At 37.0% G+C, this 18,689-nt stretch overlaps 1 protein-coding gene and 1 long non-coding RNA gene across 2 annotated transcripts in view; one reads left to right on the top strand and one right to left on the bottom strand.

Moving 5' to 3' along the window:
• PLA2G4A (phospholipase A2 group IVA) overlaps window positions 1-18,689 on the bottom strand; it is a 163,083-nt gene that overhangs the window by 37,696 nt on the left and 106,698 nt on the right. The window contains exons 8-10 of the mRNA XM_070473935.1: window positions 18,242-18,378; window positions 6,569-6,791; window positions 5,550-5,664 (exon numbers count right to left, since the gene is read on the bottom strand). Of these exons, the coding sequence (XP_070330036.1) occupies window positions 5,550-5,664; window positions 6,569-6,791; window positions 18,242-18,378 (475 nt within the window). The remainder of the gene's footprint in view (window positions 1-5,549; window positions 5,665-6,568; window positions 6,792-18,241; window positions 18,379-18,689) is intronic.
• On the top strand, window positions 7,252-10,519 carry LOC139037441 (uncharacterized). The gene is made up of 2 exons (XR_011490264.1): window positions 7,252-7,831; window positions 9,290-10,519. It is a non-coding gene; the product is annotated as an uncharacterized lncRNA (long non-coding RNA).

The following is an 18,689-nucleotide window of genomic DNA, read 5'->3' on the forward strand; positions in this document are numbered from 1 at the left end:
TTCAAATAACTCCAAAATTCACACTGGATTTTGCAATTCCTTTGCTATTCATTTGGTGGTAAAATTTGCCCTGAATTCATTTAGTAGAAAACCAGTCTTTTAATCTTTACATGAGGCTTAATCTTTAAATATCCCACTCAATGTGAATATCAATACATCCCACTGAAGAAATCATTATTTGATTATAGGACCCCAGTGGGGCATTACGTAATATATAGTATAAGCATATATAATATATAGTATAAGTATATTTTTAAACTTCAAAGTCTAAAATATTCTGAATTTTAAAACATTTATCCTCAAAGATTTTGGGGAAAAAAAGTCATGGATATGTATGTTTTTATTATTTACTCAATAATATAGAACGTTCTACTTTTGTGAAACAAGTTATAAACCACAATCGTGATGAGAACACAATGCAATTCATTTCACATCAAAGCCAAATGGCACATATACCCTTCATGACAAAGTGGTATGTTTTATAATGATTTACATGGGGTTAGTGAGACATGATTAGCAATGAATCAGAGACCATTAGGAAACTTTCTATATCACCACAAGTAATTTCATATCTGTGAGTTTCACACCCTTATCCACAGTACTAAAACAAAGATTTCCTGGTTCCTACTTCTCCAGCAATCTCTTCTTGATTAATGCTGTGGTTTTGTGCACACAGTAAAGAGAGACATTTTTCAGAGGCAGATTTGCTCTCTGATCCTTACTGAAGAAGTCATCGTGCTATTTTGACTACTATTTCTCTGATGATGAATTTGGACATTTCAAACTTGAACTTCTCTCATGAACCTCCATCTATTCATCTCCAACTCCCTGTTGTGCATTTACCCTTGGGTATTCTGTCATCACATTCCACTACACTTGTGTGGAAAGGAATTCATCACCTTTCTTCCTGGTATAGCTCACCTGTTTCTATAAACCATGCTATCACAGCCCAGAAAAAAATCTTAACTGAAATCACTCTCATATCCACTCACATCAAATCCATCCATCCATCACACATTTCACTGGTAATATTTAAGCTTTTCACATCCATATTCTCCTCTCTTTCCTTATCAGTATCTCCCTAGTTCTAAGCCCTTATTTACAAAAACATAGTAATACCACTGCTTTCAGTTTCTTTCTGTGCCAATCTACCCATATGAACTATCAAAATACTTTTTTTCAAAAACACAAGGTAAATAACTTCCTACCAAAAATCATTAAATGTTTCCCCTTATCATGACTGAATAAAAACATTTCTATCTGGAAGTCAAAGCTTTCTATAGCTTGACACTAATGGTTTTTCCAAATATACCACCTATTCTTCACCAATTTATACATTAACCAAATCTAGTGTCTTCTTACTGCTCCCTGAAACACACCTTTGGCATCCCTTCTGAGCATTTTGTTATACTGTTTTACACAAAGATGATGTTTCACCCCCAATTGGTAGATCTTTCCAAGTTCAACTTGAACCCGAGTTCTACCACCTTTATGAAGTCTTTCTTACAACTACACTAAATCTCTAATATCTTACACTTTATGTCAGGTCTATATACTCTAACAGACAACAGTGTTCTACGTGTATTTTTCTTGCTAATAGGAATGGAATCTTCTTGAGGAAGAGCACTGTGTGTTTCTTCTGTAATGTCTGTTAAGAGACTTAACATGATGTGAAGTTGTAAATTGTGCTCAGTAATTGCAATTCACTGACAATGCAAATTAAAGGTTGAAATCCTGTCAGAAATATAGTGAAGTAGAGGAGTCAAAAATATGTTACCATTTGAAAAACTCACGTTTATTTGTTTAAAATCTTCAAAAGGTGAAAATGCTTAAAACTTTTCTAAGAGGGAAGAAAAACATTCTCTAGTATTATTGAAATAAAGCTGATAAAAACTTCTGTAAGCCAAGATAACTGGGATCTTTGACTTTTTATAATATAATTCAAATAATATTTTAACTTGTTTCCTAAATAGCCAACCCATTTTAATCCAAGCAAATTTTAAAGGCATAAATTATAGACATGCCTCTTTTTTTTTTCCCCACAACTCAAGCTCTTTGAACATTCATAACATGCACCTTTGAATGTCTTATCTGCGTACAAGATCCACACAACTAATGCTTCATGGTTTCATACAACTCTGTTGGAAATAACCGCTTGAACCTCCTTATCATAGGAGCTTAACAATGAAGGTTAATGGGGCTTGTCTTATCTCGGTAACAATATCTGTCAGGCAGCTGGCCCAAATCAGGCACGTTCATGTTGAAACATAACATACCAATTGAACATAAATAGCCTTTTCTGACTCTGGATGAATCAAAAATATTTACTAGCTAAAATATTATTCATTCTTTAATTATTTTATTGAGATTTTCTCTTGAGAACGGCCACTGACTGGAAGTACAGAATAAAGAGTCAACTGTGAAAATGCCCTAAGAATCATAACAGTAATAATAAAACTATTATATTTTAATATTTTTCATATCAGTATTATCCATATCTCATTCAATTGTCTTAATAACTCTGTAAGATAAAACTGACTTATTAATATCCTTTTTAATAATGAAAATAAGAATCAGTGAGATTAAGAGACCCACTTAAGGTGTATATTTACCAACCAATTTCCAAGCATTCCAAGACTTCACAAGACACCAGCTAAAGGAAAACAAACAAACAAAACAACAACAACAGCAATTTATCATGACCTTTTCTTTTCATATATGATAGAACGTAAATCGAGAGAAGTTCTAGATGTACAAGCTGGATTTAGAAACGGCACAGGAACCAGAGATCAAGCTGCCAACATCCGTTGGATCACAGAAAAAACAAGAGAATCATGGAAAAACATCTACTTCTGCTTCATTGACTACGCTACAGCCTTTGATTGTGTGGATCACAAAAACCATGGAAAATTCTTAAAGAGATGGGAATACCAGACCACCTTACCTGCCTCCTGAGAAACTTGTATGCAGGTCAAGAAGCAACAGTTAGAACCAGACACAGAACAACAGACTGGTTCTAAATTGGGAAAGGAGTATATCAAGGCTGTATATTGTCACCCTGCTTATTTAACTTGTATGCAGAGTACATCATGCAAAATGATGGACTGGATGAAGCACAAGCTGGAATCAAGATTGCCAGGAGAAATATCAATAAACTCAAAATGCAGATGACATCACCCAAATGGCAGAAAGCAAAGAGGAACTGAAGAACCTTTTCATGAAAGGGAAAGAGAGAGTTAAAAAACTGGCTTACATTCAATATTCAAAAAACTAAGATCATGGCATTTGGCCCCATCACTTCATGGCAAATAGATGGGGAAACAATGGAAACAGTGACAGACTTTATTTTCTCAGGCTCCAAAATCACTGCAGATGGTAATTAACTGCAGCCATGAAATTAAAAGATGCTTGCTCCTTGGAAGAAAACCTATGACCAACTTAGACAGCATATTAAAAAGCAGAGGCATTACTTTACCAACAAAGGTCCATCTAGTCAAAGCTAACGGTTTTTCCAGTGGTCACATAAGGATGTGAGAGTTGAACCATACAGAAGGCTGAGTGCTGAAGAACTGATGCTTTTGAACTGTGGTGATGGAGAAGACTCTTAAAAGTCCCTTGGACTGCAAGGAGATCCAACCAGTCAATCCTAATGGACATCAACCCTGAATATTCATTGGAAGGACTGATGCTGAAGCTGAAGCTCCAATACTTTGGCCACCTGATATGAAGAGCCAACTCATTGGAAAAGGCCCTGATACCGGGAAAGATTGAAGGCAGGAGGAGAAGGGGACAAAAGAGGATGAGATGGTTGGATGGCATCACTGACTCAATGGACATGAGTTTGAGCAAGTTTTGGGAGATGGTGAAGGACAGGGAAGCCTGGCATACTGCAGTCCATGGGGTTGCAAAGAGTTGGACATGACTGAACAATTGACAACAACAATGATCTCTTTCACAAAATGTGGTTCCTTATTACTGCAGAGTATGCCATGATTATCCTAGACTCCTAGGTTATCCTAGAATAAAATTGAATGTCTTAATCCCCATCTGACAACTAAATTTGCTTTCATATACAAATCAATTCATCTTTAAAATCCAGACCTCTAACTTTTCTCATACAGTTTTCACAGAAGATTCCAAATTGTTAAGATTTACTGAAACTTCGTTTGGGCTTACAATTAAGTTCTTTACATACTTTATCTCATTTAGCAAAAACTATGAGATTCTCATCTTCACTTTAACAGATGAGGAAACAGGCTAAAAGATATCACATAATTTGGGCCCAAAAAAGAAACAGTGCATAGTACCATTCTGTTCTTCTTTTGCCTTAACTTCTTTAATAACTGCTGTAAATTTCTCAGATTCCTAGGTCTTATAGGAAACGGGTAACATACTGTGGAGGGGAGGAGAGTTCATACTTCATGCCTGGAGCACTACATTCTACATCATCAGCAATCAGAGAAATCAATATTTTCATAAAAGGAACAAAGTATTTCAAGACCAATTCTTAGCTCTTTACTTACTTTGTATGTGGCAATCATTGAATCTTTCTGAAATTTTGTTTTTTCTTCTTTGAAGCAATGCTCAATGTATCTCCCTCCCTCCCTAGGTTATAGTTAATATTGAATGAGATAATAAATATGATAAGTGCTTTCTGAACCATATGCATGAGAAACATTTTAGTCAATATAATTGATAAACACTTGTTGAATGAATGATTTCCAGGTGTACTGCTTTTATAAACTATTCCAAATCTTGCTTGAGGGTAGTCAGTTGAAGAAAAAGTAAGACTTGGAAAAAATGCAAAAGAATTCTAGATATAAATCTGGAATTAATTTCATGCCATTCACAATAGTTTTTTTAAGCTCAGGATGTGACTAATGTCACCGAGGTGCTTTTCCTAAAAATATAATGAGTCCTACCAGCCACAGTCATAGATGCTACCACACTGCAAACTAAGAAGAACAGTGGTCCCCAGAAAGAAGCAGAGAGTCATCGTTCTGAGAGCACTCACCAAGAAGCAGAGCTACAGAAGAAATAACTGCTTATATCCGAGACTTAACAGATGGAGGCATTTTATTAACCATCCGTCACAAATGAGACTGGTACTTTTAAGGTGCTAAATTATAAAAATTAGAATAGAGTTTTAAATGATAAACATATGTCATGTTACCCAACTCAACGAACAGATGAGCAGCAAGCAAAAAGATATGCATTGCCTAAAACAGGCAAGCTATTCTGTTAAAACTCCTTGACAAATGGATAATTAAGATTGACTATTGACTACATTCATGAACTACTTTTTTATATCTCCTTTCCCACTGATTTGAATGAAGATATATTAGTAACTAGTTTCATAGGATATCTCTGCAACCAGAAAGTTATCTAGTGTAAAACATTCTTAGATATTCAAACAAACATTTTTATGTTACAGAAAATATATTAAAATAAGCAACTAAAATTGCTTATCATCTTCCTCTAAAGAAAATCACTAAGAACCACAGTTCCCCAAGTTTCCAGGAAATGTTTTGCAAGAGGAAATTCCATACCTGCAAACATCAGCTCTGAGACATCGGGTTTGACATGGAGACAGGTGAAAAGAGGCAAAGGACACTGCCCAGTATTGACTTTTTCCTTCAAACTACTCAAGGTAGTGTTCATTCTCTGTTCACAGAAGAAAGAAAAGGTTTTACATACATAAACTGTTACAGATAAGAAAAAAAAAATCTATGTAAAACAGTGCTTCCAATCAAGACCCTTAAAAGTTTTATGATAAAAATTAGCCTTATTATTACCTAGAAATCTCTGATCCTGAAAAAAAATAAAAGCTCACTGGAAGTAATCATCCTTATTCTGAAAAACAGCCATAACTCTGGGGACCATGTTGACATTTGAACTGGAAAATGATTTGGCAGCAATGGAGCCCAGAAGGAATTTAGCCCCCAGATTCTCTGGCACAGGCTCCACCCGCCTACTTTATCTTCAGATAAAATATCACCCTATGGTCATGAGTCAAATGTGTTTCTTCTATGTGATTCATTCCTTTTTTTCTGGCTTTTTCCAGGCAACCTCCATTCTTCCTCTGCCACTTAAATATTACTTGTATTCACTTCTTTATCTAAAAACATTGCTACTTGGGCAGAATGGGCAGTTGAGGGTTAAAATGTGTAGCTTTCTAAAGAAAAAGAATACAAAAGTATCTACCTATCCATCCAAACTGACACATGGGGAGTTCCCTGGAAGTCCAGGGGTTAGGACTCCTCACTCAAGCTGCTGAGAGTGTGGGTTCTATCCCTGGTTGGGGAACCAAGATCCCATAAGCCAAGCAGCACAGCCAACAACAACAACATATAATTGACACATATAGCTAGAATAAATTAGCAAGCACAACTGTAGCGTGAAATGTAGAAGAGTTATATCTGGCAGGGAGTATGTACTCAGTGCATGTTTACAGGATAATGGGAGTCAACTGACTTTTACTAAAATGCATTACATTTTGTTTTATTTAAAAACATGATATACATTGTCTTCTTGTATTAAAAGGACTGTAGACTGAGACAGAGCTTACATTGTGGATTAGTGTTTCTCCTATTAACATCCCGAAGATATCAGTAAAGGTGACAGGTTGTCCAGAACTTTTTTTCCTCCATAAAGACTCAACATATCTTTTAATTTTCTGTGGTGTCAGAAGTAACAGAGGGTTGTGGCTGACATTTTTCATTAGCTCTTCGTTAATCTCCGCTGGCCCTTTCTCTGGAAAATCAGGATGAGAATATAAGGTTGACATATACCTGTAAAGAAAACAAAAGATAATCAATAAAGATAAAGGGCATCACATAGCAAGTAGTCTCCAAAGAAAGCAGGCATCTCTGCTATCACAAAAAGAAAGAATAATGGAAGTAGTTGATTAACTGATCTTCTGATTGAAGATATTAACTCATTTAAGAAAAGAATGCATCATTCGGAAAATAGCCAGATGTAAAGGGGAGGTCTCAGAGGAAACACTGGGCTTCCCTTACATAGTCCAGAGGAGAGAATGCCTCCTGGGCCAACTCTCCACTCTCTATTCTCTAGGAATGGGCATCCCTATCTGACCATCAGACACTAATAACAGAACACATTGAGAGCCATGTGAATAAATGGACTTTTCTGGATATAATGGACTTCCCTCGTGGCTCAGACAGTAAAGAACTTGCCTGTAATGCAGGAAACCTGGGTTTAATCCCTGGGTCAGAAAGATCCCCTGTGGGGAGCCAGCCTGACTGCTCAGGCTCCTTCTTGGCTCTGAGAGAGATCAAGAGGTCCCTCTCTGTCCCGCCACCCCTGATTTATTAAAGCACAGGTTGGCCTTTCTCACCTCCCTCAAGGAAATTGCTGTAGCGATCTTTCACCTGTTGCTGATAAACTCGTCATGATTGAAGCCTGTTTTCTATCCAGTTAATGTTCTATTGATCTTAATCATGTTGGGCGCTAGGGTGATGCTTTACTGATCTTAAGTGGAGGAATTTAAAACATCTGTGCCTGTAGCTCTGCACATATGCAAACCTTTGATCTATTAGCAACTCCTGTTAGCATATATATAGGTGTGGTATTCTTCAATAAAGTTGGCAGAGTCAGACGCAAGCTGACTCTGTCCCTCTCAACCCCATCTTTCTAAGTCTGTCTAAGTCTTTCTAAGTCTGTCTGAGTCTTATATTTCTCAGGTACTCTGGTAATTGCGTTCTCGACCAGTTCGTTTGCCGGCAGGCTCCGGCAAGAGTGGCGCCCGAACAGGGACGTGGACGGATTCCAGCGTACAGCCACCCGAAGACCGAAGGTTCTCCCGCGGGAGGTATTTGCGAGTTCAGGCATTGTGGATGATTGCGGGTGGAGAGGGTATAGTTGAGAGTAAAACTCATGGGGCAAAATAGTAGTAGATAGTTCTTTGTTTCTATGTTAAAAATTATGTTAAAAGCTAGAGGAGTTTTTGGTGTCTAAACGGAAACTGGAAAGATTTCTTGCTTTCATAGAGGAAACTTGTCCTTGATTCCTGGAGGAAGGAACTGTTAACTTGGAAACTTGGGCAAATGTGGGAGAACAAATTCAAACTGCTTATACTCTCCATGGGCCAGATAGGGTTCCTCTTGATGCTTATTTCCTATGGACTTTGTTTGACCCCAGAACACGAAAGCAAGAAACTTGAAACAGCTTTGAAACTTATAACACCCAAATGTTCGAATATTCCCCAGAGGGTAGTAGAGCACATATATGACTCACCAATAATTCCAGGTCCTAGAAAAAATGCTGAGACTATTGTTCTCGAGCAAGATTCTGATTCAGAACTCTCCCCTGAAGACCCAGATGATTTAGAAGAGCAGGCTTTTGAGTATGAGGGTTTAACAGATTATATAAGAATTTGTGCTGACATTGGCCCTTCCTATCTTCAGGGATTGTCTATGGCTGCTGCTATCCAGGGAAAAACTGTCAAGGAAGTTCTATATCAACAGACTAAGAACAAGGGTAGTGTGAAAAAGGGAGGGCCTCCCAGCAATTGCTTTTCATATGGACAACTGGGACATCATATGGCCCAATGTCCTAAGAAAAATAATTTAGATAGTACAAAGAATCCTGATGTATGCCCCAGATGCAAAAAAAAAAAAAAGAAAAAGAAAAAGAAAACATTGGACCAGGGACTGTAGATCAAAAATGGATATAGAAGGCAAACCTCTTCCTCCACAGTCGGGAAACTGGGTGAGGGGCCAGCCTCAGACCCCAGAAATGATGAATCAAGGGTTACTTCCCCAGCAGGGGTTAGGAAGAAATAATCAAGGTATTACCCAACTAGTGCAGACCCAATCAGTTGGAAAACTGATGAACCTGTCTGGGTTGATCAGTGGCCCCTGACTAAAGAGAAAATTTCTGCAGCTGAGCAATTGATACAAGAGCAGTTGCAATTAGGACATATTGAGCCATCCAGCTCCCCTTGGAATTCCCACATATTTCTTATTAAAAAGAAGTTTGGCAGGTGGAGGTTGTTACAAGACCTTTGCAAAGTTAATGAAACTATGGTGGTTATGGGACCACTCCAGCCCAGCTTGCCCTCACCTGCTGGGATACCACGTGCAACCTATAAAATAATTATAGATTTAAAAGATTGTCTTTCTGCTTTTGTGGTTAATAATACTTCTTTTTCCTGGCAGACTGGATATACCTTCGCTCAAGAAGTCGAACTTTCAGTGGTTCACAAAGTCTGTTTTCAATATCTCTTACAGCCTTTTAATTTGTTCTGTTTGTCCTCAATTTCTTCCAGTCCCTCATCTAGGTGTCAACCCTCATGGACTCTTACCTAATCACCTTTGGCAGATGGATGTATGGAAAGACCCATTAGACAATTCATGGCATGGTCCGGATCCAGTATTAATTTGGGGGAGGGGTTATGTATGTGTTTTTCCACAGGATGCCAAAACACCGCGCTGGCTCCCGGAAAGGCTGGTACGCCAGACGGAGAAGATCACTGAACCAGCAACTGAGTCGGCTGTCTCTACAGCAGAGAAATGCATTCCCGACAGATCTGCAGATGCATGAGTTCATCTTACAAGCAAGAAGGATGACCGTTGACACTGCTCAACCCCGATCTGCTCTGGCCTATATTGTTCTTATATTAGCATGTGCAGTAATTAATCAAGCTTTCCCCCAGTGCTCTTGATCAATTTGAAGGTGATTATCATCAAGTTTGGGATGAATATTTCTGGACGACCCCTGAAAAAGGACAGCTACTGACTCCTGCTGACATTTGCTGGGAGCAAAAGACTCATATACCAACATTTGAAGGCTGAACACTCCCAGGAAACCTGATGAAACATATGGGACTATTGCCTACCCAAAAATGTAAGACTGTAATGGATGCCAACAAGTCTGTTAAATGGCCAGGGACAAATTGGGAAAATAGTCCTAGTATAAGATGCGTAGCCCCAAATAACACTTGATGGATTTGTGAATACAACCTTTGGTTCTTGCATTTGTCAATGCCTATCTGAAATGATATATAAAAGATTGTTGATGCTTTCCCATTTGCAAACGCAGCCATTTCCTTTGAGGGAGATATAAAGGCCATTAGTCAAAAGAAAAGGGGGAGATGTGGGGAGCCAGCCTGACTGCTCAGGCTCCTTCTTGGCTCTGAGAGAGATCAAGAGGTCCCTCTCTGTCCCGCCACCCCTGATTTATTAAAGCACAGGTTGGCCTTTCTCACCTCCCTCAAGGAAATTGCTGTAGCGATCTTTCACCTGTTGCTGATAAACTCGTCATGATTGAAGCCTGTTTTCTATCCAGTTAATGTTCTATTGATCTTAATCATGTTGGGCGCTAGGGTGATGCTTTACTGATCTTAAGTGGAGGAATTTAAAACATCTGTGCCTGTAGCTCTGCACATATGCAAACCTTTGATCTATTAGCAACTCCTGTTAGCATATATATAGGTGTGGTATTCTTCAATAAAGTTGGCAGAGTCAGACGCAAGCTGACTCTGTCCCTCTCAACCCCATCTTTCTAAGTCTGTCTAAGTCTTTCTAAGTCTGTCTGAGTCTTATATTTCTCAGGTACTCTGGTAATTGCGTTCTCGACCAGTTCGTTTGCCGGCAGGCTCCGGCAATCCCCTGGAGAAGGAAATGGCAAACCACTCCAGTACTCTTGCCTGGAGAAATCCATGGACAGAGGGGCCTGGTGGGCTATAGTCTATGGGTTCCCAAAGAGTTGGTCACGACTGAGTGATTAATACTTCACTTATATTTTTTCCTGTATATAATACTAGCCAAGCAATCTGATAATTTCACTTTCCATGGTGATTATCTATAGATAGAGAATGTGCTATCCAGACTATTGTGAATGCCTAATTCTCCTGATACATGTGGTTTTTGTTTTAATTGTCCATTGGCCAACGAGACAAAAATCCCAAGTCTTGCCAACTGTAAATGTCAGAATTTCTGAGCATACAAATCTAACGGTGAAATCCTAGAGAGAATAGTGCTGGCGGGTAAATGTTTTCTTGTGAAGATTCTGGCACCAGCCATTTGGCCACTTAAGGTGATGCTGGAAATCAACATATCTCTTAGTATTTGATACTGAGATGATAAATGAAGTTACAAACTTCCTGGAAACCAGTATCCTTACTACTGTAGCTCTCATACTAAATATTAATTATTAGTTTTCTTAACTGTCTCCCTTAAATAGTTGTGATCACCATCAGGGAAAACTTTACTTATTTATATCTGTTTTTATCTCAATGATTAGCCAACACCTAGTATATGACAAGCATGGTGTTTTGAACTATTGAACAGAGAGCACAAAAATAATGAAATATTCCACCACTCCATCCAACCAAAGAGAATATAGTAAATATATTTAAAACTCTTGTTTCCTTATATTCAAGTCAAATTGCCATCACAGTGATTTATCTTCCCTTCATGCAGGGGAGAAAACTAACTCTGGTATGTTCTAGGCCTGAGCAGGCTAATTGCTCCTAAGCTATTGTCTTGAAGACTTGTGATAGCTTAAAATAATTCTTCTCTTTTAAAGATAAGCAGAGGATTGATGAATTTAAATAGCATGTTCACAGTTCCCCAGTTAATAACAGAAGAACTCAGATTTAAATTTGTCCTCTCCCCTGATAGGTTTTATTTCTTAAAAAATCTTTAAAATGATTTCAGGTCTTAGAGACCAAATAATTCCCACTACACATTGAATTGAAATTTTGTGCTGGATTCAGAGTTAGAGACAGACTGAGATTAACTATAACTTAACAAATGGAGAGTGATTATAGACCAAACATGAAACATACGCGCTGCAAAAAAATTTAAAATTCTTAAAAGATCTTTATTACACAAACTGGATTCTTAACATTTCTCATAACATGCAATAGTATCACTGACTCATGGACATGAATCTGAGCAAAATCCAGGAGATAGTGAAGGGCAGGGGAACCTGGCATGCTGCAGTCCATGGGGTCACAAAGAGTCAGACACAACTTAGAGACTGAACACAAAAACAACAAAGATAAATCAAACAGGCTTACTCTGAACTCAAGCCTGGTATAATCAACAAATATCTTCTAAAAACATAGCTGATGTTGCCAGAAAGATGGAAAGTCCATTCATTTCTATAGCTACTCCAAGGTCTACTACATGATTCATCTATATGAACAATGATCCAATTCTGGACCACTTCATACTTTTCAATAAATGCACATATTGGTGTAATGATACTGGTTTATATTTAAAGATACAATATAAATAGAACAATAAAAATTCTCTTTGAGTCTCTAAGTGATTAGTTCTGGAACTATTCATGTGTTTCATCCTTTATGATAACATTAAGAAATTATTTACGAGTTCTTACTTACTATCAAGAATAAGTTCTATATCCATGGACTGCTGGCTTGCCCTTAACTTATAAAAAATGTATATTATACAACTATGCATAGTTTGGATTTAGCCTTGAATTCTAGAAAATTTAAACCCAAGCCTATGTCTCATGCCTCCCGAAGCTACAGGTTATAGCATGAATTTTTAATTTAATTTATAGTTATATATATATGTATATACACACACACACACACACACACACACACAACACACATATATTGAAACTTTTTTCCCACTTCTATATTGCATGAAATCCAGTTTTACTTTACTTGTAAAGCTACATTAAATCATTTCCTTAATGAAGCAGGATTAAAAATAAGAAAAAGGAAACGAATCAAACACTTGATGTCAGTAGAAATCAATTCAGCCACAGAATAATTTTTCAAAGGTAGGTGAAAAGGAAACAACATGATAATTCTGCTATTGGAAGTTGTTTTTAATAGTTCAGCAGAAAGACGCAATTACTCAAATCTCATTTACATTACTTAAGACTTCTCTATATTTACTTGGTCTTTAAATGAGTCAATGTATGATTTTACCAAGAACCTTAGCCTCATAAATTTCCTCCAGAAAAATCTGGAGCCTCCTCTTTTCTTGTTCCTTCCTCCCATTGGATCTAGATTGAAAATCCTTCCTCTCAGATTAAAGAATTGCTCAAAATCTAGGACTTTGTGCCACAATTTCAGAGGTAGGTCTTTATCAAAGGTCAAATGTACATGGATGTCAGCTCAATTCTCTGTTTTTGCTCCACGTAGAATGGCTGCAGTCCATTTTCTGCTATCTAAAGGTTGAAGTTATCTAATTCACATGGGGAGTCTCTTTCCCCTTTCTTTCTTCCTCTCTCATGAGAAGGTTGGCTCAAGTATATAAGTTCCATAGAAAGACAGAAAGACCTAGAACACCTCAACCATTTGCTCTGGAGCTAATGTTCTCTGCTTGTTCAGTATTTATAAGCCCATTTCCCTTAGAATTAACAAGTGTGAATTGGATAGACATTTGATGACATAATTGCAGTGACATCTATGACTTGAATTTTTGCTTTGGTGATGGCTAAAAATGGAATAGAAGGCAACGGTCAATTTTCCTTAAATAACTTTTTTTTTTTTAACTTTTGTATTCACCTTTATGTTTTTCAACATATTTATATGATGGGACGCCTCATTCTCTTCATATGAATGCATTCTAGGCTAAACACAAATTTTAAAAAACAACTTAAAAAATTATTCCAGAGAGCAAGGAATTCTCAGCTCAATTCCTGATGCCAAATCACAGAGTTGATGTTTTAAAATATTAGTGCCTGGTGCCTCAGGACCTTCCTAATCATAATCTTCAGGGATAAAGATTTAGAATTTCTGTGCTTAAAAAAGTTCCAGAAGTAATTCTCATATGCAACTAATGCTGCACATGCTTAACAAGGTCCTCAACACTGAAGCAAATATCCTGAAACCCTAGAGAAATTCTTAGATTAATTTTCCCCAAAATGCAATTACTTATGCAAATCTTCATTTAGTCATTAAATATGTGACAAGTGGGAGAGGTTCACTAGCATATACAAAATAAGCATAGTCCCCACCTCAAACAACATATTCTTTCTAACACACTCTTCATCTTTTAGTCTATCATTTCTTATGGGTCAATTTCTATTAAAATTGGCTCACTTTTCAATGTCCCACAAATTCTTCAGACTGTTAAACTGAAAGTTTTCATTCTTGAATTCCACCTTATAGCTTCAAATCAGGTCTTATGGTCTATAGGCACAGAACAGCTCTCATCTTTCCTTTCAGTGATAATGCCATACAAATACAGCAGTCAATATCCAATAATCTAGCAATCCCACTACTGGGCAGATACCCAGAGAAAATCATAATTCCAAAAGACATGGTTCACTGAAGCAGTATTCACAATAGCCAGGACATGGAAGTAACCTGGATGTTCATCAAGAGAGGAGTGAGTAAAGAAGATGAAGCATGCATATACAATGGAATATTATTCAAACTATAAAAAGGAAAGACACTGGATCGTTTGTAGGGACATGGATGGACCTGGAGACTATCACACAGAGTGAAGTAAGTCAAAAAGAGAAAAACAAGTATCGTATATTAATGCATACAGGCAGACTCTAAAAAATTGGTATTGAACATCTTATTTGTAGACCAGAAATAAAGATATAGACGTAGAGAGTAAACACAGGGACACAAAGGGAGGGAAGGAAGGGTTGGGATAAATTGGGAGATTGGGGTTGACATACCTACATTATTGATAGTATGCATAAAATTGATAACCAATGAGAACCTACTGTGTAGCACAGGAAACTCTATTCAATGCTCAGGGCTGACCTAAATAGGAAAGAAATCCAAAAAAAAAAAAAAAAAGAAGGGATGTATGTATACAAATAGGTGATTCACTTTGCTATACAGCAAAACTAACACAACATTGTAAAGCAACTCTGCTCCAATAAAAATTAATTTATTAATTAAAAAAGGAGAAAAAAAATCCCCCACCCCTTGATACTCCAAAGGAACAGCTGTGCTGAGGGAGAGCATTGTGTTCACCTAGGGAGAGAACGCAGGGTTATTGCCGCTCGTTCACTCAGGCCAGTCCTCCTGGTTGGCTAGTCTTTCTATTTAATGAACAACAACCATCGTCCAAAAATAATTTCAGGAATAATTACAATAAAGGCAGCAGCAATTACAAGAGAAGCTTTTGTCTTACATAAAGTTCTCTTCTATGATCACAGAAAACATGATGGGAGGTCCCAGCCTTCTCCAGAGATTCCCGTATTACCTAACTTGTGCCAGGGAATGGTCATGGATCAGCAGAATATAAAAACTTACACAAGAGGGTAATTTGTTTTTCCAAGTCTTTCTGAATCCCTCGTTCGAACCGTCTACCTTCTCCTCTATACTTTTCAAAAGAAAATTGTTAATATGAATCATCCTGGCCATTTTTTCTTTTGTCTCAAGAAGTATGTCTTCTGATGGTTGACAGTTTTTTATCTTGTCCCTATCCTGTCTCTGCCCAAACCTCTTTCTATCCGTGATCCATCTGTTTCTTTATTCATCTATCCCTCTACACTATTTCCTTTACCTCAGACTTCTACAAAAACACTCTAGACCTTACATTCTGAAAGCAAAACAAAAACATTTCCTGGGTCCTATATTCCTCTTCTTGAAATAGTAAATGGCTCCTACTGAGGTTCACATTCCCACCTTTTTTCCTTTCATATTCTATTCATTTCTTATTGGTAATTTCATGATCAAAGGTGCCCTTCATTTACTTTATCTACTTTAATTTTTGCTAAAACCATGAAAACTCTAAACCCATTTGTAAGTGAAGCTTCTCACAGATTTTTGCTCTATTAAAATACCCACTACTTGTGAAGCACTCTCCACCCTTAGATACTTTGCATTGTCTATTAAGGTTTGCTTTCTTCTTCTTCTTCCTTTTTTTTTTTTTGGCCCACTAACTTTTTGGATGTTTTGGAGATCTACAAATGAAACAACTGATGATAATAACTCAAGTGATAGAAGGTGGTGAGATTACCAAGGGAAGATGTGTAAATATAATGGAACTAAAGGGAGGTTCTGGAGAAAAGTTCATTTTAAGGGGAAAAGTAGTAGAAGTAGAAAAGACAACAATGAAGAGAGAGCAACCAGAGAGGATGGTGGTGGGGGGGCGGCGGGCAAGATAGGTGGGATCTGAAAGAGTGACAATTCAATGTATGAAATGTCTCAATTCCCAACCTCATCCACCCAGATCCCCTGCAAAAGTCAAGGAAAATAACTTCAAAAGACATCATTATATTTGGAAATGAGGTGGTCTCCAGGTAAAAAGGGATTCTAAGAATTTTAGGAGTGCATGCATGTGCATGCTCAGTTACTTTATTCATGTCTGACTCTGTGACCCTATGGACTGCAGCCCACCAGGCTCCTCTGTCCATGGGACTCTCCAGGCAAGAATACCGGAGTGGGTTGCCATGCCCTTCTCCGGGGAATCTTCCCACCCTAGGGATCGAACCCACATCTCCTGTGTCTCCTCCACTGCAGATAGATTCTTTACTATTGAGCCATCTGGGAAGCCCTTAGGAGTACACTACCTTTAAGGAGACAGAACAAATAAAAGAAGGCTAATCTGAGGAAATCAGACATTGATGGATAGAGCAGAAATGTTGTATGTATAAAATGGTTACCTACAACATTTAAATGATTGGGCTGTAATATTTAAAATTCCCTTGATTATTTTTTTTTCAGAACCCTGACAGAGGATTTTAGATGTGTCCCTAAATTTATAACCAAAGCAATAACTGCAGCTCTAATTAAGCCCAAATATACACCATTACACCCTGCAAATAACACTGAAGTTCTGGTCTTTCTCTATCAGATGAGTTTAAGAAGACAAGTTTCTTGCAACGTATTAGTCAGTGCTGGACCACAGGGATCTAAAAAAAATAATGAATAGATAAAGAAAATTATCTGAAGAGTAATAATAAAATGCCTGAGTAGGTGAAGTTAATCTAAGGGTCTAAATTTTTCCATCATATTCATATTACTCATTAAACAGGCAAGTGCCTGCTCTTTCCTTCAAGGGAAGGAATAATGATGGGCTACACCCTTCTTTCAAAAGAGATAAATCATGTTGAGGGGACAGACAAAATAGATGGCAATCATGATTCTAGGTTCCTGTTTTTCAGCTACAGAATCTGGTTCAAAATATTTAAGGAACTATAGATTCTTTAAGTGTGACTCTCTAGGTAGAATAGATAGCTGTACAAGAAAAGGTTATGGTTGAGTTGAAAGAATCCAGAATAGGGGATGGAAACCCTGAGTTTCTATGTTGGCACTGCTATGATTTGGACAAATCACTTGACTTCTGAGTCATATTTTCTTTGCTTGAAAAATGAAGAAGCTCACAGCCAACTCATGGGGTGAGAAGATACAGAAATTTTAAAATACAGACATACATAATATATATTATTACATATATATTGCAATTATATAATATATACTTATATAATACTTATGTTATATAATTACATACAATACAATATTATAAAAGATAAGTTTTACCACAGGCTGAATGACTAAAAGGCCTTGTAAACCACTCTGTAATAGGTGATACTTTTATTTGGGACAGCTAAGCAAGACACTTGATTTTCAATGTGCTTGTGTGAGGTAAGCAAACCAAAAGGTACTAAGTATCATCTTTGAGAATGTTTTACAAATATATTTTTGAAAAGGCAGACCTACAGTATACAAATATTTACAAATATTATACATACTGATGCCTTAACTCTATCCAAATTTAGCTGAGCTTAGATACATTTAAAGGATTAATTTCATAATTAGTCAGATATAAATCACTGAAATTTATAGCATTTATTCATTCAAAAGTTGTTTTCCTTCTTCTGTATACTAAAGTATCTTGCATTTCACTCTATTTGCCCTAAAGAAGAAAATGAATACCTAGTGAATCATGTGGACTTAGACATCATCACTGCAAGATTACAAATCAGTAAATTATAGGAAGATTAAATTAATTATGGGTGGAGTACATTATTCCACGTATGAGATATTTCTACAGAATTATTTCAATTGATCTATTTTTTATGTTTAACTATTACATTTTAAGTCACAAATGGATTTAAAGGTAGCAAACATATGATGAGAGTCATCAATAGGTATGAATTTGCCTTAAAAATATTTTTAAGAAACAAATTTCTGCATCAAGCTGGAATATTTCAGTAATTGGAAGTTAATGTCAACTTTTAAAACACTTTTTTCTGGTTCCAGGTAGATAAATGCTAATCATTTAGGGTGATAAAACCAAGATGTAAAATGCATACTAACCATGTGGATCCAGAAAGACCAGCAATGTAGGTAGCACAGTCCAGAATCCCCGACTCATACAGAGCCTTCATCACACCAGAGAATCCTACCATGGCTCGGAATCCCCCCCCGGAGCCCAGGATGGCCACCACGGGTACCTGTAATGATGAAACACAGGCTCATTTATCAAATAAAATCATAAAATGGGTCCTTTTCATTTCCATTTTGATATGTCCCACATTTGGCAATAAGGAATTATAAGCTCACTCATATTTTGATATTATCTAACTGTTAAAAATAAAATAGTGTTTAAGAAAATCAAGAATTAATGTCTGTTAGAAAGCAGGCATTATTAAAATGGTCAACTAACCCTATTTGAAAACAATAATAATAGCAACAGCAGTCCTTTATATTTGCTTGACTCTTTGCAGATTGGGGCTTGCTTTGGGGTATACTTTTTGTTTTAACT

This window comes from Odocoileus virginianus, chromosome 11 (genome assembly GCF_023699985.2).
Source record: "Odocoileus virginianus isolate 20LAN1187 ecotype Illinois chromosome 11, Ovbor_1.2, whole genome shotgun sequence".
NCBI lineage: Eukaryota > Metazoa > Chordata > Mammalia > Artiodactyla > Cervidae > Odocoileus > Odocoileus virginianus.